Below are 24510 nucleotides of genomic sequence, written 5' to 3'. Positions count from 1 at the left end.
AGGAGTATAAAAATTTGGAAAATTTACAGTCATCCTTGAAACATAAACGCAAGTCAAAAAATATTGCCCCCGCTTTAATAATTTCTTCCATACAGGATACGGATGACGATATACCTGATGTGGACTCAGATACTATTGTTTCTGATAAAGATGATACCATTTCCTTATCTCCTTCCAAAAAACCCAAATTGTCCTCCCAGGATAACACTAATTCTCTCCCCCTTTTGGATCCTGAGGGTTTTCCGATGTTTGACCCTTCCCTAATCCTTCACCCCAATTCCACCGAGTGGGTCCCTGCGGACTATGTAGCCGAATATATTTCAGCCAAGGTAAATTGTCCTTTAGATAAGCAAACCAGAGCTAAGTTCAAATCCGAATGCCCTCATCCTTCCCTCCCTCTTAAGTCTTCTATTACTCCAGCGATTGACCAACCCCTACTCACCTTCTTTACAAAACTTGGCAAATATCCCCGTAAGGGAGTAGACTAGGCGTGGTCTGGCTGCCAAGATAAACTATTGGATATCCTTGGTCCCCTTTCCCGTATATTGGATATTGCTGAGGCGGCCAGGCTGGACGGCTCATTTATTGATCCAGAGGAACTTACACTGTGGGTGCAACGCTCTGTCTGTCTCCTGAGGAATGCCGGCTCTAACTCGTGAACGGAGAAAGGGGCTTTTATTGAAACTTGATCCCAAATTGGTCAACTTGGTCACCGTCCACCCAAACATTAAAACCGAAGGCTTGTTGTTTGGAGAATCCTTCATTAAGGTCTTGGTTAAATATGTGGCAACTTTTACATCAATGGACAAAGCACAACAGTCTTTAAAGAAGATGTTTAGCCATCGTGTTTTTGGCAGGGCTGGCAGAGGGAGGAACCGCTTTGCCAGCCGCACATTCCATATCCAAGGTTCCAGACCCTTCAATAACACGTCATACCAAGACTACAAGCCGCAATTTTACCCTCAGAGAGGCAGAGGGTTCCGCTCCAGAGGCTACAGAGGTGCCAGACCTTCCAACCAGTCAGGTAAGCCTTTCTTTTGGTCATATTCCTATCAGAGGCCGCCTTCGTTATTTTCTTCCAAAATGGTCGGAAATTACATCAGATCCTTGGGTTCTCAATACTGTTCAAGGTTACACCATCGAACTTTATTCTACCCCGGTTCAACCGCGGCTTCCTCCTCTTCCACATTTTTCTTCAGAAATGTCAGACCTTATTTCCTCAGAAGTTCAGTCCCTTATTCAGAAAAAGGCCATCTCCCTTTCCCAACCAGATCCGGCAGGTTTTATCAGCTCCATTTTCTTAGTTCACAAGAAAAACAAAAAGATGCGTTGTAGGAAGTTGGCTCTGTATGTACTATTTCAAAGTAAGAAATAGCATGCACAGAGTCCAAGGGTTCCCCTTAGAGGTAAGATAGTGGCAAAAATAGATAATTCTAATGCTCTATTTTGTGGTAGTGTGGTCGAGCAGTAGGCTTATCAGAGGGTAGTGTTAAGCATTTGTTGTACACACACAGGCAATAAATGAGGAACACACACGCAAAGACAATTCCAGCCCAATAGGTTTTTGTATAGAAAAATATATTTTCTTAGTTTATTTTAAGAACCACAGGTTCAAGATTTACAAGTAATACTTCAAATGAAAGGTATTTCACTTAGGTAACTTAGGAACTTTTAATCAGCAAAATAGCATGTACAGTTTTCACAAAAATGGCAATAAGCAATTTTAAAACTATACAGTGCAATTTTCAACAGTTCCTGGGGGAGGTAAGTGTTTGTTAGTTTTGCAGGTAAGTAAACCACCTACAGGGTTCAAAGTTGGGTCCAAGGTAGCCCACCGTTGGGGGTTCAGGGCAACCCCAAAGTTACCACACCAGCAGCTCAGGGCCGGTCAGGTGCAGAGGTCAAAATGGTGCCCAAAACACATAGGCTTCAATGGAGAAGGGGGTGCCCCGGTTCCAGTCTGCCAGCAGGTAGGTACCCGCGTCTTCGGAGGGCAGACCAGGGGGGTACGGACGACACAAGTCAGCACAAAAAGTACACCCTCAGCGGCACAGTGCCGGCCGGGTGCAGAGTGCAAACAGACGTTGGGTTTGAAATGGAGTTCAATGGGAGACCCAGGGGTCTCTTCAGCGAAGCAGGCAGGCAAGGGGGGGGGGGTCCTCAGGGTAGCCACGACCTGGGCAAGGGAGAGGGCCACCTGGGGGTCGCTTCTGCACTGGAAGTCGGATCCTTCAGGTCCTAGGGGCTGCGGGTGGAGTGTCTTTACCAGGCGTCGGGTTCTTAGAAGCAGGCAGTCGCGGTCAGGGGGAGCCTTTGGATTCCCTCTGCAGGCGTCGCTAGGGGGGTCAACTCTGGCTACTCACAGGGCCGCAGTCGCCGGGGAGTCCTCCTTGTAGTGTTGTTTCTCCGCAGGTCGAGCTGGGTGCGTCGGGTGCAGAGTGCAAAGTCTCACGCTTCCGGCGGGAAATGTGGAGTCCTTTTAAAGTGGTTTGTTGTTGCAAAGTTGTTTCTTCTTTGGAGCAGAGCCGCTGTCCTCAGGAGTTCTTGGTCCTTTTAGATGCAGGGTAGTCCTCTGAGGCTTCAGAGGTCGCTGGACCCTGGGGAACGCGTCGCTGTTGCAGTTTTTCTTGAAGTGGGGAGACAGGCCGGTAGGGCTGGGGCCAAAGCAGTTGGTGTCTCCGTCTTCTCTGCAGGGCTTTCAGGTCAGCAGTCCTTCTTCATCTTCAGGTTGCAGGAATATCTCTTGCTAGGTTCTGGGGGTCCCTAAATACTCAATTTAGGGGTGTGTTTAGGTCTGGGGGGTTAGTAGCCAATGGCTACTAGCCCTGAGGGTGGCTACACCCTCTTTGTGCCTCCTCCCTGAGGGGAGGGGGGCACATCCCTAATCCTATTGGGGGAATCCTCCATCAGCAAGATGGAGGATTTCTAAAAGTCAGAGTCACCTCAGCTCAGGACATCTTAGGGGCTGTCCTGACTGGCCAGTGACTCCTCCTTGTTTTTCTCATTATCTCCTCCAGCCTTGCCGCCAAAAGTGGGGCCGTGGCCGGAGGGGGCGGGCATCTCCACTAGCTGGAGTGCCCTGGGGCGCTGTAACAAAGGGGGTGAACCTTTGAGGCTCACCGCCAGGTGTTACAGTTCCTGCAGGAGGAGGTGAGAAGCACCTCCACCCAGTACAGGCTTTGTTACTAGCCACAGAGTGACAAAGGCACTCTCCCCATGTGGCCAGCAACATGTCTGGTGTATGGCAGGCTGGTAAAACTAGTCAGCCCACACTGGAAGTCGGGTATGTTTTCAGGGGGCATCTCTAAGATGCCCTCTGGGGTGTATTTCACAATGAAATGTACACTGGCATCAGTGTGCATTTATTGTGCTGAGAAGTTGGATACCAAACTTCCCAGTTTTCAGTGTAGCCATTATGGTGCTGTGGAGTTCGTGTTTGACAAACTCCCAGACCATATACTCTTATGGCTACCCTGTACTTACAATGTACAAGGTTTTGCTTAGACACTGTAGGGGCATAGTGCTCATGCACCTATGCCCTCACCTATGGTATAGTGCACCCTGCCTTAGGGCTGTAAGGCCTGCTAGAGGGGTGACTTATCTATGCCATAGGCAGTGTGAGGTTGGCATGGCACCCTGAGGGGAGTGCCACGTCGACTTAGTCGTTTTCTCCCCACCAGCACACACAAGCTGGAAAGCAGTGTGTCTGTGCTGAGTGAGGGGTCCCCAGGGTGGCATAAGACATGCTGCAGCCCTTAGAGACCTTCCCTGGCATCAGGGCCCTTGGTACCAGGGGTACCAGTAACAAGGGACTTACCTGGATGCCAGGGTGTGCCAATTGTGGAAACAAAAAGGTACAGGTTAGGGAAAGAACACTGGTGCTGGGGCCTGGTTAGCAGGCCTCAGCACACTTTCAAATCATAACTTGGCATCAGCAAAGGCAAAAAGTCAGGGGGTAACCATGCCAAGGAGGCATTTCCTTACATACGTCCTGTCATAAATCTCAAGCACTTCAATCATTTCGTAGTCTACCAACACTTCAAGATGGAAACCATTCTTCACCTCAGAGATATACTTCTTCAACACGATTGGATGGTTCGTCTGGACCTTCAAGATGCCTACTTAGTCGTTCCAATTCACCCAGATTCCAGAAAGTTTCTTCAATTCCAGTGGTTAGACCAACTCTATCACTTTACCGCTCTACCCTTCGGTCTCTCTTCTGCCCCTTGGTGTTTCACCAAGCTCATGAAACCCGTGGTAGCTTTCCTCAGAGCTCAAGGCGTGAGACTCATCATTTATCTGGACGACATCCTCATAATGAATCAATCGCCTCAGTCGCTTTTGTCCCACCTAGCTCTCACTTGTTCTCTTCTCTCAGATCTAGGGTTTATCATCAACAGCGAAAAGTCTCTTCTCACTCCGACCCAGGTTATAGTATTCTTAGGTTCTCAAATAAAGTCGGTCTCGGCCATCCTTCTCCTTTCTCCCTTAAAGATCAAATCGATCAAATCGTAGATTTTACAGATTTTACGCAGCTCTCTAATCTCTCTAAGATCACTGGCTCGGATTATAGGTCTGCTCTCTTCCTCCATTTAAGCGATATTTCCAGGTCCCCTCCATTACCGAGCTCTTCAAAGACTAAAAATCCGTCACCTCAGAAAAGGTCTTTCTTATTCAGACACCATTCCACTGGATCACAATTCTCGCATAGAACTTCAAAGGTGGATAGACCATTTAGACGCATGGAACGGAAGAGCTATCTTTGCATCAGCCCCAGATCTTGTATTAGAATCAGATGCAAGTCGTTCAGGTTGGGGGACCCGATGTGGACCAATCTCGACTGGAGGTTCATGGTCTTTAGAGGAGTCCAAATTGCATATCAATTGTTTAGAGATGCTTGCCGGCTCCTTTGCAATCAGAAGCCTGGCAAAGAACAGAGTTTGGTGTGCTATTCTCCTCCGAATGGACAGTGCTATTCTCCTCAGAATGGACAATGTTTCAGCAGTAAGATATATAAATCACCTCGGAGGCACAAAATCCAAACCCTTGGCGGAACTAGCCAAGAGTTTTGGGGAATTTTGCCTTTTAAACCATCTTTTGGTTCATGCAGAGTATCTTCCAGGAACTCTAAATTCTGTCGTAGATTGGCACTCACGGCATCTCCAAGACTCCAGCAACTGGAAACTCCATCCCTCAATTTTTCAACAAATTCAGAATATGTGGGGTCCCCTTCACATCGATCTATTTGCCTCCCGTCTCAACACTCAACTCCCTCTATTCTTCAGTTGGCGTCCAGATTTGTTGGCATTAGCATCCGATGCCTTCTTTCAGGATTGGTCAGGTTCTCTGAACTATGCCTTTCCTCCTTTTCTCATGATCAGCAGAGTTCTTGCTCAGATCAGGCGTCAACAAGCCTCCTTGATTCTCATAGCACCTTTCTGGCAATCCCAAATCTGGTTTCCAACTATTTTGGAACTTGCAATAGATGTTCCTTTCCTCCTTCCATCCTTCCCGAATCTATTGTTGGACCCCATGCGTCACCCTCATCCTCTCATTTTAGACAATCTTCTCACCCTTTCAGCGTGGAAGATCTCGGGCATTCCCAATCTCTCCCTTTCATTTCGACAGAAGCTTCCCAATACTTATCACAATCCTGGGCTCCCGGCACCAAGAAAGCGTACAAATCTGCATGGCCGTTATGGCATAGCTAGTGTCTGGGAAAACACATTGATTCCTCTTCAGCAGATTTGATTTTTATTGCAAATTTTTTGGTGCTGAAGCTAGCAAAGGCAAGGCTTTTTGTACCATCAATTTATATAGGTCCGCAATTTCTTCCAATCATACCTATGTCAATGGGAAGCCAGTGGGTGAACATCCTCGTTTGTCTTCTTTTGAAGGGAGTAACATTTTCTAATCCACCAATGCCAAAATACAGACAGTTACGGGATGTTAATATTGTTTTAAACTTTCTATTGTCATGGCCTGATAATAGCATGCTTACTTTAAAAATGTTATCTGCTAAGTTAACAATGCTTTTATGTCTTGTTTCTATCAAACGAATTTCAGATGTTAAAGCCTTAGATATTTCTAATCGTCAGTTTACTCATACTGGTGTTCTGTTTACAGTTTCTCGTCGAACCAAGACCAATTTAACCTCTGTTTTTTATCCTTATTTTCCAGATCACCCCAAATTATGTGTTGCACAATGTTTAGAAGTTTACGAACAAAAAACTGCAGATTTAAGAACCTCCTCTTCTTCTCAAATTCTAATTTCCTCCAGGAAACCTTTCAATCCGGTATCTGCAGCTACTTTAGCACGTTGGGTCAAATGGATTATGTCCCTCGCAGGCATCGATACTTCCATGTTTGGTGCTCATTCCTCTAGGGGAGCTATGGCTTCTAAAGCTTTTTGGGTGGGGTCTCGCTTGGAGGATATTCTTAAACCTGCAGATTGGTCTAACGATAATTTCTAGTTTTTTATTGCAAACCTGTTGATAATGTATCATTGAATGTAATTAATATGCTTTGAACTTGCATAATAGGAGCCTCCGGTCTTGCCATAAAATGTAGATTTTCCTAGTCTCTTGACAGAAAGTCTTAATTTTATTAAAGATACGGAGGCGAGTATTATTCCTCCACTTGGGTGTAACACTTGTTATCTTTTCCCTCCCTTGTTTTAGCCTCAGCGCCAGCGATACAACCATCATCATAAAACATCATCTTCGTCCTAGTGCTCCAGTCTCCTATCTACGGTCTCTCCTACCAGAGTTCATTTAGTCACGGATCCTCCTTGCTCCGATCATTCTCCATTTTCTGGAGTGTTGAACTTTTGTTTTGAACTGTTAGCCTTTACTTTGGCTATACTTATTATTTTTGCCACATTTCCTTTGTTTAATTCAGACTGACCGCTCGCAAAAAAAGAGGGCTGTTCGCAGTCAAGTGATGTCATAATACCCTATGTGTATTGGTTCATTATTGTTGTACACGTTTTTGTTCCCATTGGCTCTTTTCACTTTGCCTTATGGGAACTGTAGTTTCTTTACTGCTGCTATTTAATAAAGTAAGAAAAGAAACGCATAATACTCCATAATACTCGCCTCCGTGTCTTTAATAAAATTAAGACTTCCCGTCAAGAGACTAGGAAAATCTACATTGTATTGCTAATGTGCACTATCTTTTCTATCTCACGCAAAATTCAATAAGATGCGTTATTTTTAAAAAACGACTGAGGAAACTAAGCTGCTTATTGCAGCAAATCAGGAGAAATGGGTTCTTATATAGGGAAGCATGCAAATGAAATCATTCAAAACATTAAGTCGAGAAATGTGTCCTAATTAAGGGGAGCATGCACATATGAAATCATTACGTTGTGTTCTCTGCCACTACCGCTCCAGTGATCAAAGAAAAGTAACGTGTATTATTAGAGACACTGATTAAAGAACCTCTAGTAATATGCGCAATACAACACTTTTACACTAACCACAAGGGCTTGCCATGCTCTTAGCGAGGAACACTTAAAAGCCCGAGGTAAAGACCCACTTCCCGCACAACAGAACCGCTCATCACCTCTGCAAAGCTTGGGTCGCTCTCTTCAGATTCTCCGCCGCATCCTGCCGACTCTGCTGGAAGGTGACCTGTTCGGGAGCCTCATCATCACTGTTAAGCTCCTCTGTTTCGGGGTCCGCCATGTTGCCGTCTCGTGTACACGCAAGGGCTTCCCCTACCACTATTCACCTCTGAACCCGGGCGTCATTTCCCGTTACTGAACTGTCCCGCCTCCAAATCTACAGTGAATTTAGAATAAGAAAGAGGACGGCTGAGATCTGGAAAATAACTATACACCGAAAGGACAGCCAAAACGCCAAAGTTGCTTCCGGTTGCTACACTCCTCTTCCAAAAGACGAGGTTAGAAGGCCTTTTTAATAACATTGTGTAAGGGTGTACAGTGCTATTATTTCGTCTGACATTCGTGTATTGGTCCATTGTTATAACTAGTGTTTAGTTTAAACTTTTTAAAAATGTTATTAACTAATTGCAGCGTTGAAACTTCCCGTTTACTGCCAGTTACTTTCTAAAATATATTTATTAAGTATGTTTACTTTGGCCCCTGCCAATCGTTTGGTTATGGAAGCCGGATATTTTATAGTCCAATATGGCCCCTACGTTAACATTTATGACTGTGGTAATTAGCCTAACCACTTACCAGTAAAATGATTTTGGCAAAAACCTTACTACGAGGATGACAAAATTATTCGCTAAAACACAGAGGAGCACGTTTGGATTTATCTTTGAATTTAGGGTTGTGCCCGCGTTGCGCACCTGCTACCAGTAGATGTCGCATCCGCTACAGGAGACCAAGCACCCTTCTCTCGTCAGTCCCAAGCACTTTTGTATAGACATAGAGGGAAGACAAGTAGGCTGTGGCAAGACAAACAAGTGTTTTCATCTGTGCAGGTGGGTGATCGTGTGCCTGTTGTCGTCTTGATGCAGTACTAAGCTATCTTCTAACGAAAGACCACCACAGAGGCACCGATCAAGTGTGACACATACCGATGAAGTGCGGAATTGAAACTCTTGAAATGGGCCTGTAGAGTAGATTGATAAGTGGGGTGCACATTTTCAGCTGTTGAATGCACTTACCTGTGCCCTAGAGGGCGTGCAGGCGTGTGCAGTGTAGGTACAGACACCTACTGCTGCTTGTGGAGCACCAGCAAACATGCAAATATCGGGGAACCGATAACATATTTGTTCGTTTAATTGCTTGTTTAACTTTAAACAAAACGGATGAAACTGTAAGCAGAACAAAGCTATTTTAAATCGGGAATGTTGGCATGTGGCGTGGTTTGGATAAAGGTGTGTTTTTGTATTACTTTATGAAGTGTTAGAACGCCAGTTGTTTCATGGCGCTGCTTTTAACATTTTTTGAGAAATTCCTTTAATTTGCTTTATTAAGTGCGTTGACAACACGCAAACGACAAAGATAACTAAACAAGACATTTCATCGTCTATATACCGTGCTTTGGTCAAACATTTAATTCCAATAAGCAAAAGTACATTTTCTTCAGCATTATTTAGAGTCAGCACAGTACCCTCACTGCTGCTTATATCAGTTAGTGCAAACAGTTTTTGGCTGCAATTTGTGTGTAGTATTACTCGCATAATTGTTTTTCCGAGCCCTGAGACGCGATGAGTTCTGTTAGATTTGTATACACGTTGATGTTAGCTTTAAACAAAAAACAAATAAAGCACACAAGGCGTTAACAAATAATGCATTCTTAAAAAAATATTTCTGGAGCAAAAAATTCATATAGCTGAACAGCTTAATAAAAAGACTACATACTAAACATTGGATTTATCACTTGGAGCATTGATTACATTTAATACAGCTGCAAATATTTTACATCCCAAATTCAAATAGATTTTTCGCATGTAACGAGTCCGTAAAGATTTTAACATAGGACAATTTAAATTCACATGCTTAGTATTCTGAATTCCATTGCCCTAAAGGCTACATTTTTGATTTTATTTGGATATCTTCTTCCAGAGACCCATTTTCTCTTCAAGAGGAAGGTAGCTCCCAGTGCGTAAATTCAGGAACAAGCGCGTTATTTCCGAGTTATTTAATTTCTCCAAGTAAAACTACATTTTAAATTCTGTTATAGCATTTGTTACATCAAATAAAGTTGGTTTTGAATCACACTAAGAACTGTCATTTCTAAAAACGACATATTTTGTCTTCTACTTGTAAGACTTCTTTTAGAGATCTCCAACTTGAGGTTTCCAGTTGTACATCTTCGTTTAAGGCCCTGATTTCAGTGTTGTTTTATATAAAATGTATAGTTTTGAATACTGAATTCGTTGATTTTTTTACATAGACTTGATGTGCTCAAAACTTGAGGTGTATGAAACAATCTATACCACCGGTTCACTACAGTTGGGTTAGCTTTTGTCTCAATCCCTACTAGGCCTTGATCTTGCCTGATAAACCAGGTTGGTGCACTGTGTCTTATTGAATTTTTTTTTTTCCAGATTACCATACAAAAAAGACATGGCTGGTATTTTGGGTTCATAAGCTTGTTTTAACAGTTTCACCAGTCTCCTCCCTGTGTGAAGAAATAAGCGGTTAAGGTCACTTCTGCATGCTGTTGCCTGAGATGTTTGATATTGGAAATGGTTGTTACCACTGAGTGACTGGATTAAAAACCACCCCAAATTAGGAGTGTACAGCAATTCTCAGATGTAAGTTTTGTTCAAGCGCCTGTTATTAGGGGTTATACTCAATGGCTTTATAATATGTATGTATGTTTGTGGTATTTCTATGGGACAAACCTAGCCAAAAGGCAGCAGAACTCTGTACACAGACAAAGTCCATCATAAAGTCGATAAGTGAAAGGTGAGGTGGCTGGCTTGTGGACTGTTAATGCTTTCTGATGTAGTGTTCTTTAAAGAAGTGCATCTCAACTCTTTTCTCAATAGGAGCATCATTGGGATAGTCATGATAAAGACAATGTTGTTCCAGATCCTGGGTGCATAGATGTGCAAATGCGCCCGGTCCTTAATAAGTAAACTTACAAAGGGACGCGTATAGGCCGATGAACCTTTTGGATCGTATGGAGTATCCTAGTCATGTAATGACCAGTGACATTAGTAATCAATGTAATCAATCAATAACCACTAAGAAAATCATGTTATTAGCCAAATATCACAATAATTCATGAATAACCACAACTCAATAAAGCGTTTAACAATTTTTATTTCCCTATTAATTACAATGCTTATGCATTCGGTTAACTCAAACTTTATTTAATCAGCTCAGAATTTGTTAGTGACCACCAGTAACACAATCTAATTAGAACTTGAGAAAACGTGATCAAATCTTCAGTGTAAGCCCACAAGGATGAATATATCAGCATTAATAGCAGAGTTCAGCAATCAGTTTGTCAATCATTTGTCACTGTCCACGTCACCCCGAAGAAACCTACCTAACCCAGATTAGCATCAGCATGTGGGACTTCATGCGAAACAATTTAGAAAACATGATTTTGGAAAACATCTAGCTTGAAGAAAAACTATAAAACAGCGCAGTTGGTACCTAGAAGGAAATGCACAAAGTTAATGAGTCACATTGTCATAGCTCCCTATCCACAAAATGGATCAGCAACAAAGTCAGTCTTCGTCTTCAGGTCATCAATAGATCAGCAACGCATCAGGCTCTCAAGAGCATGAGCCCAATGACAGAATCTCGAACTGCGTCTCTTGACGTCATCCGCATTCACCCCTCGCATCTGAAGTTTTAGCCCCTTGTCATGACATTTTATTAGAGTTTTTCAGTCCATCCCCTTAATTCCTAATTGGTCAATCCGTTCTCCATTTGTGACGTTACCCAATACATTTTATTCTACATATCTAAGAGTTCTAATATTTCGTTTTTCTCAGTTCATGGATTGGTCCACTGTACGATGTCTTCATCATCTGGCTCTTCAGGTATCGAAAATGTTGCATGTTTCTCTTCAGTCAGTGTCTCTATTGTTCAAGTCCTGGGAAAGTACATTCAGCCTACTCTACACATAATTGTATCAAATTGACTTCATCTCATGTCTGCATTGCAGAAAATTCTAGCTAAGCACACAGTTCATATGCACCAGCAACTTCTACATTGTGCGTTTATTAATCCTGCTTCTGCATGAGGCCTGGCAAGTAGGCCACGACTTTGGCTAAGTTAACTTCTACGATCTAATGCAAAACATCGGTTATACATCTCATTATGGCACATTACTACATCATTATTATACATTTCCATTATTTTACGCATTTTTAATCATTTTAGTATAAATTTGTATAAGTGGCTACCTCTCCCAGTGGGCAAATTTTTAAACGTGCACATTATTTTCTCTTCAATTAATTTCTGTATGAACTTTTTGTTAAGCAAAACGCATAAACATTCATTAATAATTTCTAATTAGCATATCTGCTTCACCAATCTATCTGGTAAATGTTAGGGAAAACTATCCCCAAATAACATGTCCCATACCATCCTCTTGGAAGACGAAAATAAGCATTAAGTCCACAAATATAATAGATCCCAGGAATCGCAGGGTCCTGACCATTCAGCATAATAGTCCACTTACTCTGAAACAAAAACACATGCCTACATTCACTCATTCCCACAAATAAAGTGTCATTGTGTGATTTTGGCCTATATATAAAGCTTCCCTACATGTAATGCATCTAATGCTAATTCCCCTTGCGTTTTAATAGCAGTGTAAGCATAATCATTCTTGTAAGTCCTTTTCTCTAAACATTTTTCTAATTTTTCTTTGAATGCTTTTCCCCTGTCATCCGTATGCCATATAAAGCTCTTTTCCAAAGGTAAGCAAGCATGTCAGGTTATTCTTATGCGCGTATGCGGTTCCGAATGTTAGTGTAGGCTCAAAGAATCCTCTAACTAGCACTATATCGTGCTCTCTAGCTACTTTACTCAGATATCTAGTAATAGGAACAAACCAAAACACAACATCGTAGTTTGAATAAAAATACTGTATGTACTCTTGGTTATAGAATCTTGTTAGTTGCAAACTACAGCTTATTCCATATGTTAGCGGAAGACTAAGGTACGTAACCCCTTCTTCTACTGACAAAGGAATTTGCATACACACAAGACAATTCCTTGCATCCATTGTTTCAAGATACTCACTCAACAAGCGATAGAAAACATTAGAAGAAAGCTCTCCTTGAGCATTAGTACAGTCATGCGAGTACTTCTCATCTAGCTTACACCTTTCTAAAGCTGTTAGTGTAGTAGTTTCAGGAGCACAAATAATAGTAGCTCTTTTCATATCACGAACAGTCATTCCCACAATCATCACTATAAACATTATTCCACACACGATTGCCAATCCAATACTCATGTATCTACAGCGCCTAATATTTTTATCTTGATTATTTAGCTCAGCCATGATCTGTAAAGAATCAGAAAGCAGAAGTAACTCTTAGATAAAGTGCAGTAAAAAATCAAAAAAAGAAGAAAAATTATTTTCTCACAGTTCAGTTTCACATCCAAAACCCCTTTTCCTTTGTCAAAATCGATTAGCAACTTTTCACATCCGGTTTTCAATTGTCAAATCAGGTTATCAATGTCTCTTTCGGTTTTATTTCCAACAGTCTCTTTCTTAAGTTTTTCCAGATTAGCTCAACAATTCAGCTTCCTGATTACCTTCAGGTTACAACAAAATACTGACTCGGAACTTCTCTATCAAAACAAAAAGACATAAACTCATGTTGCCATTCATTGGTAGTTGCATATGCCCATTCAGGACCTGAGTAGCGTCGACTTGCTATTCTCTTTCTTTTCAACCTTCGATCACTACTTAGTTCTCCTTCACTTAAATCTTCCTTTCTCATAGTGTCCACTTACTCTATTGTTTCATTTATGACTAGTTCCTATTTCTTCCCAATCTGCGATCCAGGCCAATTATCTCCTTTTCTTGTTCCATCTGTCAATATTCTTCTCAAGATTGGACTCATCTCCTCTTTCTCTATGGTGTTTTCTCTTGATGGACCTGCAAGGGGTTCAGGAGGAGTCAGATCACTTTGACTTTGATCAGTCTCAACTCTTTCCCCCTCTTGGTCTGGCACTTGCTCTGTCTGCGTTTCAGCACCATCTGCTTCTGGGAGAACCTCTGCTGAGCTAGGCTCTCCTGCTGTATCAGTCAAGATTGGTTCTTGTACACCCTCCTGTAATTCTTCACTCTTGTCTCTTACAGGGGTAATGGAACCATCTTCCACAAGCTCTGGTTCAACTTCAGGCTCTGTTGGCTCTTTTTCTGGCTCAGGTAACCTTTTTTGCTGTTGTTGGTACTTTCAACAACACTTCTTCATGATCTGTTGGACATACTACTCTCTTTGTATGGCTCGCGTGAATCCAGTTCGGGAGTCCTACACACTTCACAGCTGTGGTAGTTGTTAACACCACCTGGTAAGGACCCCTCCAACGTGGCTCCAAACAAGTCTTACAAACATGCTTTCTGACAACGACCCAGTCACTGGCTCTCAGGTTGTGCCCTGGATCGTGGATGGGTGGCAGGGTGGTGACCTGCACCTGCTGAGAGAAAGAGCAACCACATCAGCCAGACCCTTGCAGTAGTCCAACACCATATCATCTGTAATGTTAACAAGTACATTGGCTGGAACTGCTGGTAATCTCATTGCTCTGCCCATGAGATTCTCATGGGGCGACAGCCCTGTCTTCCTGTCAGGTGTGTTTCTCATCAACATCAACTCCAAAGGCAATGCATCTGGTAATTTCAGATTTGTGTCTGCTCACATCTTTGCAGTTCTTGATTTCAAGGTACCATTAATCTGTTCCACCAGTCCTGATGCTTTAGGGCAGTAGCTACAATGCATCTTTTGCTCGATGTTTAGTGCTGCACATAAGAGTTTAATCACCTCGTTATTAAAGTGAGTTCCCCCTATCTGATTCTAAAGAGATCGGAAACCCAAAACATGGTATCAACTCCCTAAGCAACAGCTTTGCTACTGTGAGACTGTCATTTCTTCTTGTAGGGTATGCTTCAATCCAGTGACTAAAGACACACACCATCACCAACACGTACTTCAAAACTCCACATGCAAGCATTTCAATGAAATCCAGTTGCATTCTGCTGAATGGACCTCCTGTTCTTCCAGTGTGGCTCAAATTCACCACTGTCCCTTTTCCCACGTTTAGTTGCTGACAAACTATACAGCGAAGACACACTGCCTCTGCTGCCTACCTGAATTTAGGGTTAAACCAGTCAATCTTAAACAATCTAACCATGGCATCCCTTCCAATGTGCGCCTGGCCATGATAATAACGGGCCATTTGCGACAATAACTTATTTGGCAGGACCATCTGACCCTCTTCAGAAACCCAAATCTCGTCAGGACGTTGGGCACATTTCATTTTAGCTCAAAGACGTTTCTCTTCTTTGTCAACATTACTTTGCAATGTTTTCAACTCTTCCAGAGTATCGATCACTTTCAATGCAAAACTTGTACATGTGTTGTCTTCTTCTGGCATCAATACCTGCTTGTCTTTGAACGATACACAGTTGAATGTGCAAAACCTTGTGACGTGCTCCGCATATCCATTTCCCAGTGAGATGTAATCTTGGGCCTTTTTGATGTGCACTATATTTTACCATGGCAATTTTTTCAGGTAACTGTATTGCATACAACAACTCTTTTATCTTGTCGCCATTTCTTACTGGTGTACCAGTAGAAGTCGGAAAACCTCTTTGTGACCACAATTGACCAAAATCATGAACAATTCCAAATCCATATTGGCTGTCAGTATAGATTGTGACTCTCAGTCTTGTAGAAACATGGCATGCTCTAGTAAGAGCTACCAATTCTGCCACTTGTGCATAATATACACCTCGAAGCCAGGAAGCTTCTTATGTACCTGTGATTGCGCATACAGCATATCCTGTTCTCAATGTCACTGTACCATCTCTGAGACACAAGCCATCAACAAAGACAATTTGATAATTTTCTTCCAATCAGGTATCTCTGATATCAGGCCTTGGTTTTGTACACAGCTCAGTTACCTCAAGAAAATCATGCTCCATGTCTTTCTCCTTTTTCAATTTCAACAGTATCACTTGCAAGTAATGTTGCTGGGTTCGACACTGCACATCTTTTCAATGTTACATTTGGAGCACCTAATATGCTCGTCTCATACCTTGTCAGTCTTGCACCAGTCAAATACTGTGTTTTCGTTCTTGTCAGTAAAATCTCAACAGAGTGTGGTACCATTACCGTCAAAAGGTATCCCATCAATACTCCCTCACATTGAGAAAGACATTGACCAACTGTGGCAACGGCACGCAGACAACCTGGTAAAGCTGCTGCGACTGGGTCCAAGGTAGCTGAAAAATAGGCTACTGGGCAATAAGCACCTCCATGTACCTGTGTCAAAACAGACAAAGAACAGGCATCACGTTCATGACAAAACAATGTGAATGGCTTTGTGTAATCAGGCATTCCCAACATTGGAGCTCTGCACAAACTCTCTCTCAACTCAGTGAACGCTTTCATCTGATCTTCATCTGAAATTATGGGATCTGTAACATCTTTGTGTGTCAGCTGCTGCAATGGTTTGGCAATCTCAGCAAAATTTGGAATCCACTGATGACAATAACCTACCATTCCCAGAAACATTCTGACATCTATCTGTGAAGTCGGTGGACTTCACTGCAGAATCATTGCAATCCTCTCTCTGGAGATTCTCCTTGACCCTTTCTCAATCTGGTGTCCCAAATATTTCACAGATTTCTGACAGTACTGCAGTTTCAAAGAGGACACTTTATGTCTAATCTTTCCCAAATGATTCAGCAGGGCAATCGAGTCGTACTTACACTCGTCCCTTGTCCTGGATGCAATCAGCAAATCATCAATGTACTGCACTAGAGTCAATTGGTACAGTGACGGTGACTCTGTGTACCCTTGAGGAAGCCTGCACCAGCTGTAGATTCTGTCTAGGAATTTGAAACTAAAACAAAACTGACTATCCTCATGAAGAGGAACAGAAAAAGGAAGCTTGTGACAAATCAACCACTGTGAACCACTCTGCGTCGCATGGAATCTGAAACAGTATTACTGCTGGATTTGGTACTACAGGACAACACTTGACCACCATATAATTCCCTTTTCGCAAGTCCTGCACAATGCGTACTTTCCCACATGGCTTCTTCAAGCCCATTATCAGTGAATTACATGGACTGCTCAACACTTCTTTTAAGACCCCTTGTTTTAGAAAATCTCCAATTATTTGCGCCACTTTCATCAGAACATCTTGTGCCATGTTATACTGTGGAAGCTGCGGAAACACTACATTCGGCTTCAGAGTAATCTTAATTGGTTCCACTGTTAGAATCCATTTTGAATTGATTCGTTTCTTTTACACGTGTAAGTTTGAGCTTTTTTGTCTCTGAACGCACTGTCTATCACATATGTTATCTTATGTATATTTGTTTAAGTAAAATAAGCCTGGTTCCACACCATAGGCTTGCAGCTGGTTTCTTTCCCTAACTGGGGCACGGTACTCATTATAATTATGTGTTCAAAATATCTAACTGACCTCGGCTGTTGTATTTTGGGGAGGGAAAGGCTGATATCTATACCTTTGAACCACGCAATCCTTTGAAGGGTCTCAAGAATGTGGGGAGTCAGGCAGCTGCAGAGGGGATGCAAGGACAAAGCTGGGAATGGAACCGGTGTGTGGAAAACTGATTAACTCCTTAAAATATCTGTATGACGTATATCATTATTTACACACTTTATGTATCCTTTGATGTATGAGTATAAATATCACTGTTAAACGCTTCATGCTAGCACACTTTACTTCGGGCCTGGGATGCCAGTGGTAAACTTGTCCTCTTTTGCTGCAGCAAAAATAAACAGACCTTTGGTCATTGATTTTTCACTCCGTCTCTCCGTGTCAAAACCTCCTTTGTAAATGCATTTGTAAGTATCTGCAAATATGTGCATTTGACAATTTGGCGCCCGAACATTACTGTGATATCAAATATATCATCTTCCCAGCCCCTTAACATGGAGAGTTTTGCACATAGGTACAAACGAGGGACACCCATACTGGAGGAGCGAAAGAACTGGGTATTTCAAGTACTACATGTTCTTATTCCAGGATTTGGAATTTTCGACTTACAACTGGCAATGATGAATATGTCAGCTGAATTAGCCATTGCATTTAATGCCACCAGGGAGGCCATAGGAAGTGTACAGATAGAGATAAACTCTGCAGCCCAATTGGCGATACAAAATCGGCTTGCCTTAGACTTGATTACAGTACAACAAGGAGGAGTATGTGTTTTAATCCAACATCAGTACCAGCAAAAGTGCTGTTATTTTGTCAACAAGTCATCAGAGATAGAATTGGATATTGGGAAAATAAAAGAAGCAGTACAGGTATTTGAAAAGGGGGGCCAATATGAAGGAGGCAATTTGAGTTTATCATGGTTATGGTCTTGGTTCGGGGGGTGGGGCTGGTTGTTTAAAGACATACTTTTTATAGGAATAGCTATTATATTAAGTTGTTTGTTAGTACAGTGCTTACCTGCTTTCTGTTCCTGTTTAAAATTGTGTAAACTTCCTCCAGTGAAAATACTAGAAACCAATCGAGCTATGATGCAGAGAGAAGAGATAAATTCCCTAATGGCTATTGACCCCACTATCCTCACTACAGATACTGGTTGCTCATACCCATCGGTTGTTTATGTCCCCATGAATGCAAATTTCAAGGAAGTAGGAGTAAAATTCAACATATATGAGGAAATTTAGAACTATTCAAACGTTGATTATGTTCAGAAGAAAAAAAACTCAAAAAGGGTCGATTGTTAGAATCCATTTTGAATTGATTCGTTTCTTTTACACGTGTAAGTTTGAGCTTTTTTGTCTCTGAACGCACTGTCTATCACATATGTTATCTTATGTATATTTGTTTAAGTAAAATAAGCCTGGTTCCACACCATAGGCTTGCAGCTGGTTTCTTTCCCTAACTGGGGCACGGTACTCATTATAATTATGTGTTCAAAATATCTAACTGACCTCGGCTGTTGTATTTTGGGGAGGGAAAGGCTGATATCTATACCTTTGAACCACGCAATCCTTTGAAGGGTCTCAAGAATGTGGGGAGTCAGGCAGCTGCAGAGGGGAGGCAAGGACAAAGCTGGGAATGGAACCGGTGTGTGGAAAACTGATTAACTCCTTAAAATATCTGTATGACGTATATCGTTATTTACACACTTTATGTATCCTTTGATGTATGAGTATAAATATCACTGTTAAACGCTTCATGCTAGCACACTTTACTTCGGGCCTGGGATGCCAGTGGTAAACTTGTCCTCTTTTGCTGCAGCAAAAATAAACAGACCTTTGGTCATTGATTTTTCACTCCGGCTCTCCGTGTCAAAACCTCCTTTGTAAATGCATTTGTAAGTATCTGCAAATATGTGCATTTGACACCACTCAGTTGATCAAACCCACTTCTTTACCTGTCAGGGCCCACACATTTACCTGCACTGTTCCCTGTAAATCCGCATACAATTCTTTCACAGTAAACATCGGGAAAAACTCAATCAACAAGTACTCCTCATTAACATTATCGTTTGCATTGTCAGATGTCTGTTCTTCCTCATCATCGCTATTAGTCTGGACCTCTATTCCTGAATTTGAACAACTAATGGAACATTTGGTCTTGCACAAGTCCCTTCCCAGTAGTGATACTGGACTTGAGTCACAAACTACAAACTTATGCAGTCCCTGGGAGTTGCTAATCTCAACCTGCACTGGATCTGTGATTGGATTTGTCAACTGTCTGTTTACTACTCCCACAACTTGCATTTTTCTGCCTGAAAGAGGTAAGTTCGGAACTTCTGCACTTCTCACTGTAGAGCGTGTAGCTCCTGTGTCCACTAGAAATGAGACTCTGTGTCCCATCACCTTTCCCTTTACAAAAGGTCCTCTCTGATCTACCTCTAAGGATGCTGAAAGAATATACATGGCTCTTCATCTGAACTAATACTCATCCATTTGTCGTTTATTTCATTCTCGCTATGTAATGGGAATTGGTGCACTGTGTCATTACTTCTGTCTTGTCTCTGACCTGTGACCTGCTGAGTAAGCCTTTTGCTGTCCCATCGGGGCTTGAGGTATCTGCATTTGCTGTCTAGGTACCATGAGAACCTGCTGCTGCATTGGTTGTAACTGTGTCACTTGTGCACGCGGCACTTGCACCTGCTGCATGGATTGAAAATTCTGCACTTGATTCTGAACATTCGGATTAAGTCCTCTCATTCTTGGGACTTTCACAGTTTGAAATGTATTGACATCACCACCTTGCTGATCAACACCATCCTGCACCTTCAATGGACATTCCCGCTTCCAGTGTCCCACGTTTCAGCACAGATGACATGGTAACATCTTTTTCATCCCCTGCATATCATTCTGAACCACCGCAGTATTCAATTCCGGACCACAAGTCATATTGACTCCACGACCCCTACCTCTCATTTGAGGTTGGAACATAACGTTTCCCTGCTGTTGCGGCATCTGTTGCACTAAAGCTCCTTGCACTCCTGTCTGAGCCGCCTTAATCTGCATCACCATCGCCTTCAACTTTTTCTGCTTCAACTCAGTCTCATCACTGCAGTATTTTGCATACTGCAACACCTCATCAATCAGTTTCACTTGCCAACAGATCAAATGACTCTTAATCATATGCCCTATTTCAGGTCTCAATCCTTCGACGAACCTGAACACAAAGTGCAACATGTCTTTCGGCTCAATTGCTTCCTTGCCACTGTACTCCTTGAATGCCTTCAGCAATCTCTCATAATAGGTATGTATCGACTCTTTCGCCTCTTGCACTGTCCTGTCAATTCTCTGCCAGTCACTATTTTTAGTCTTCAGGAACTCAATCACCTTATAATAATGTTTCAGCACTTCAGGTGATTGTGCACCTTTCTGGTTCACTCGGCCAATCCACTGCTCTCTTGCACTCAACCCACAAATCAGCTGGAACCACTATTTCCAACAAGGTATTCAAGTCTTCCCACAGACATTTAGAAAACTTCACAAATCTATCTGTCTGCTGGTACCACTCAACCGGTTTCTCTCTCTGTTTTGGGTAATCATTTGTGAATGACAGTATATCATTCCTGTGCCATGGGACAAGAACAAACTGCCCTCCTGGAATTTCCATCATCTGTAAATTTTTTACTGGATCCTTTTCTTCCTGAACTCTTTCAGACCCTTCTTGTGAATCTCGTTTCTGTGTATCCTTCTTCTTTGCCCATCTGCCTTCCCACTTCTCTAATGCTCCCCAAATCTGAGCACTCTGCAATAACTCTTTTAGATGCGCCTTCATCCCTGCTGACCTCATGTGCTCAAAATCTTTTGCCTCTAAATCTAACCTTTAACTTCTTTTCAAATGCTTGGTTCTCTCAATCTCTATGTCATGTTTGTATGCCAGATATGCCAATTTCTGATATATCTTGCTCACTTCCCTTGTAATCCTTGGACACAAGTACCTCAGCTTCTTCTTTGTAGGATTCTAACCAGTTCAGTCCCATCGTTCCCTCAACTAGCTCAGTTATTTCTGTAGCTAATCTTACACGATTTATCTGCTCTTCACCCTTGGATGTATTTCGAGGAGTATTCAAACTATCCAACCACTCGCTCAATTGCTGTGCTGTCAATCCCTGTAACGAGATGTTACTTGCATTCGGCAATGGTACTTGCTGTACAACAGCACCTGGAGTCTGCGGTGTCAAGAGCTTCAAGCTCTGAGTTGCACTCGTGCCATTTACCGCATCTGGAAGCGCAACAAGTGGACTAAGGTCCATTAACGGTCTAGATCCATCAAAGGTCTGACCCATAGACGATATCACTTGCACATGCTCACTCACTCCCCTCCTCAGGAGGCTCTGTGACGTTTCACCCTGTTCTACTGCATTTGATTTCTTTTGCGCAAACAATGGTACCACTGGCCCAACAGTAATCAGCAGCGATATTGTATCTGGTGCTGTTCTGACACCTGCATTTTGTGGAAGGGCTACTCCCATAGTCTGATTCATCACTGGCGTCACATCTGTCTGTGTCCCTGTCATTGGTGTAAACTTCGGCAAACCCTGTGGCTGTGCCTGAGGCAACAACATTGGAGTCAGCTCAGTCTGAACTAGCATTGGCCTCGGGAGCACTTGCTCCGACGACACCACTAAGTTCTAAGTTGTCTCAAGAATTGGTACATCTGGATAAACTCCCTGTATCAATGGTGGTTGCATCTGCGCTTGGACCACCAAAGTAGTCACTGCATTAGGAGCACTCTGCACTACCCCTTGTCCATTATCTGTCTGCACTGGTCCCACTGTTTCCGTCACTTCTGCTAGAGCAGTTGGAGCAGAACTAGTACTTTGACCCCTTTCACCGCATATGGCGGAGGTCGGTCCCTCAACAGCTGTGTAATAAGATCCTCAACATCTGAATCTTCTTCGTCCACATAAGCCTTTTTCTTCTTTTTATTCCCTGAACTCTGGTCAGTACCCTCACTCTCTTCTGACTCATCTCCCTCTGTGATAGCAGGAGACAATCTAACCCCCTGTAACATTGTCATTCTCCACTTCTTCTGTTCCCAATCCCATGTTACCTCTGCCAAAGACTTCTCTACCTTCCTTATTCTCCTCTGGAATTTCATCTCTTGCTGCTGTCTGGCTACAAGCTCCCAAACCGCTAAAGCCTCAAACTGTGCTGTTCTCGGAATTGGCTTTGTCTCATATAATGTAATTCGCAGCTGATCCAAAATTCTCAAATTAAATGTTCCATGCTCTGGAAACGCTAAAGCTCCCTGTTTCTCTGTCAGTTTGCACCACTGCTTTAACCAAAGACATGGCTCGACACCTCGCTCCTCCATCACAGTGAATGCCGGAGAATTTTCTGGTAGGGTAGGCCCCCCCAACTGTCGTCTTAATGTAAGAATCGCCCTTCATGGCACTTCTGAACACTTTGAAAAACTTAATTTTTACTATCTTTTGTGTATTCGATTCAATAAGGAAGTTACTTTTAGTCCCAAAATTCCTTTCACCCACTTGCTCAACCAATTGCCTCTTATGGACGGCTGCCAATCCGCTCGCAACTCTTCTTACTAACCAACCTATCCCAGCGCGGCTCACTCTGACGTCGCACTCGCACACTGCGGCTGACAAAATCTTGTGGCTTGTCCTCCTAATCTTCGACCCACATGAAACAAATGTAAAACTATTGCGAGCACTAACCAAAACCAATAACCAAAAACAAACCTGCTGGTTTACTACAGGAAGGTACACAATCGCTTCAGAGACATTACGGATTTTCACTGATGGCACTTTCTCTCATGCAGCTATTCCTCTTTCTTAGTCTCCCACATTTGCAAGCAGAATTCGATCCGCAAACTTCATTCTCAACTGATCAATGGGTCTGTCCTGTTGCACATAGGACTCGCCAAATCTCAGTCGAAAAATTTCTCTTACTCGCTTAACTCACACACTGACTTGTTGACCATGCCCGATCAAGCTCCTAAACCAGACAGATTACAACATATAACCAAGTGTCTCCTACACTTGTCAGTATACTCCGGAGTCTTAGACCACGCAAGGTCCGTAGATCACCAACAACCACGTGGACAACTTTTTAGCAAAAAGCGCCACACACATATGAAGTTCGATGACTTCCCTATGCTCATACTGCAGAGTACCCACTCTCCAACTAAACCTCAACTGGAGTACGCAAACTCGCTACTTCTCTCACACCTCACAAGTCATCTGCGATTTGCTTAAGCCTTTGCAAGTGCAACCTACTAATTTCATACTGTTACAAGAATGCCGAGAACATACCCATCTCTACTAGCAGGATCCATGATCTGGTAAAGTAATTTCTGGGCTTAAGGGGACATCATCTTTGCTGCAATTACCATTTCAGAAAAACAAAAAAATGAGCAACTAACCCTAACTTAAACTACCACCATAACCACAAATCACCACAAAAGCAGTTCTCTAAGGAAACTAACCATCAAACTGCTACCACAATTGCAAACGCGCCTGGTCCTTAATAAGTAAACTTACAAGGGGACGCGTATAGGCCGATGAACCCTTTGGATCGCATGGAGTATCCTAGTCATGTAATGACCAGTGACATCAGTAATCAATGTAATCAATCAATAACCACTAAGAAAATCTTTAGTTTTTAGCCAAATATAACAATAATTCATTAATAACCACAACTCAATAAAGCGTTTAACAATTTTTATTTCCCTATTAATTACAATGCTAATGCATTCGGTTAACTCAAACTTTATTTAATCAGCTCAGAATTAGTTTATTAGCGAGCACCAATAACACAATCTAATCAGAACTTGAGAAAACATGTGATCAAAAGCTTCAGCGTAAGCCAACAAAGATGAATATATCAACATTAATAGCAGGGTTCAGCAATCAGTTCGTCAATAATTTGTCACTGTCAACATCACCCAGAAGAAACCTACCTATCCCAGATTAGCATCAGCATGTGGGACTTCATGTGAAACAATTTAGAAAACATGAATTTGGAAAACCTCTAGCTAGAAGAAAAACTATAAAACAGCGCAGTTGGTACCTAGAAGCAAAGTCACAAAGTTAATCAGTCGCATTGTCATAGCTACTTATCCACAAAATGGATCAGCAACAAAGTCAGTCTTCGTCTTCAGGTCATCAATAGATCAGCAACGCATCAGGCTCTCAAGAGCATGACCCCAATGACAGAATCTCGAACTGCGTCTCTTGACGTCATCAGCATTCACCCCTCGCATCTGAAGTTTTAGCCCCTTATCATGACGTTTTATTTGAGTTTTTCAGTCCATCCCCCTAATTCCTAATTGGTGAATCAGTTCTCCATATGTGACGTTACCCAATACTTTTTATTCTACATATCTAAGAGTTCTAA

The 24510-nt window shown here is 42.4% G+C and overlaps 2 protein-coding genes across 3 annotated transcripts in view; one reads left to right on the top strand and one right to left on the bottom strand.

Moving 5' to 3' along the window:
• Positions 1-7765, bottom strand: part of NOL7 (nucleolar protein 7) — a 110226-nt gene extending 102461 nt beyond the window's left edge. Inside the window, exon 1 of the mRNA XM_069218136.1 lies at positions 7567-7765. Within this exon, the coding sequence (XP_069074237.1) occupies positions 7567-7688 (122 nt within the window). The 5' untranslated portion in view covers positions 7689-7765. The remainder of the gene's footprint in view (positions 1-7566) is intronic.
• Positions 7766-7779: 14 nt separating this feature from the next.
• Positions 7780-24510, top strand: part of SIRT5 (sirtuin 5) — a 126103-nt gene continuing 109372 nt past the window's right edge. The window contains exon 1 of one of the 2 annotated variants that reach the window (XM_069218120.1): positions 7780-7905. The gene's annotated coding sequence lies outside the window, so the exon portion shown is untranslated. Of the gene's footprint in view, positions 7906-8212; positions 8455-24510 lie in introns of those variants that run through there. The other variant, XM_069218110.1, reaches the window with a different exon arrangement.

Source organism: Pleurodeles waltl, chromosome 2_1 (assembly GCF_031143425.1).
Source record: "Pleurodeles waltl isolate 20211129_DDA chromosome 2_1, aPleWal1.hap1.20221129, whole genome shotgun sequence".
Lineage (NCBI taxonomy): Eukaryota > Metazoa > Chordata > Amphibia > Caudata > Salamandridae > Pleurodeles > Pleurodeles waltl.
Note: the sequence above shows the minus strand (reverse complement) of the source record. Positions and strands in the feature narration are given on the sequence as shown.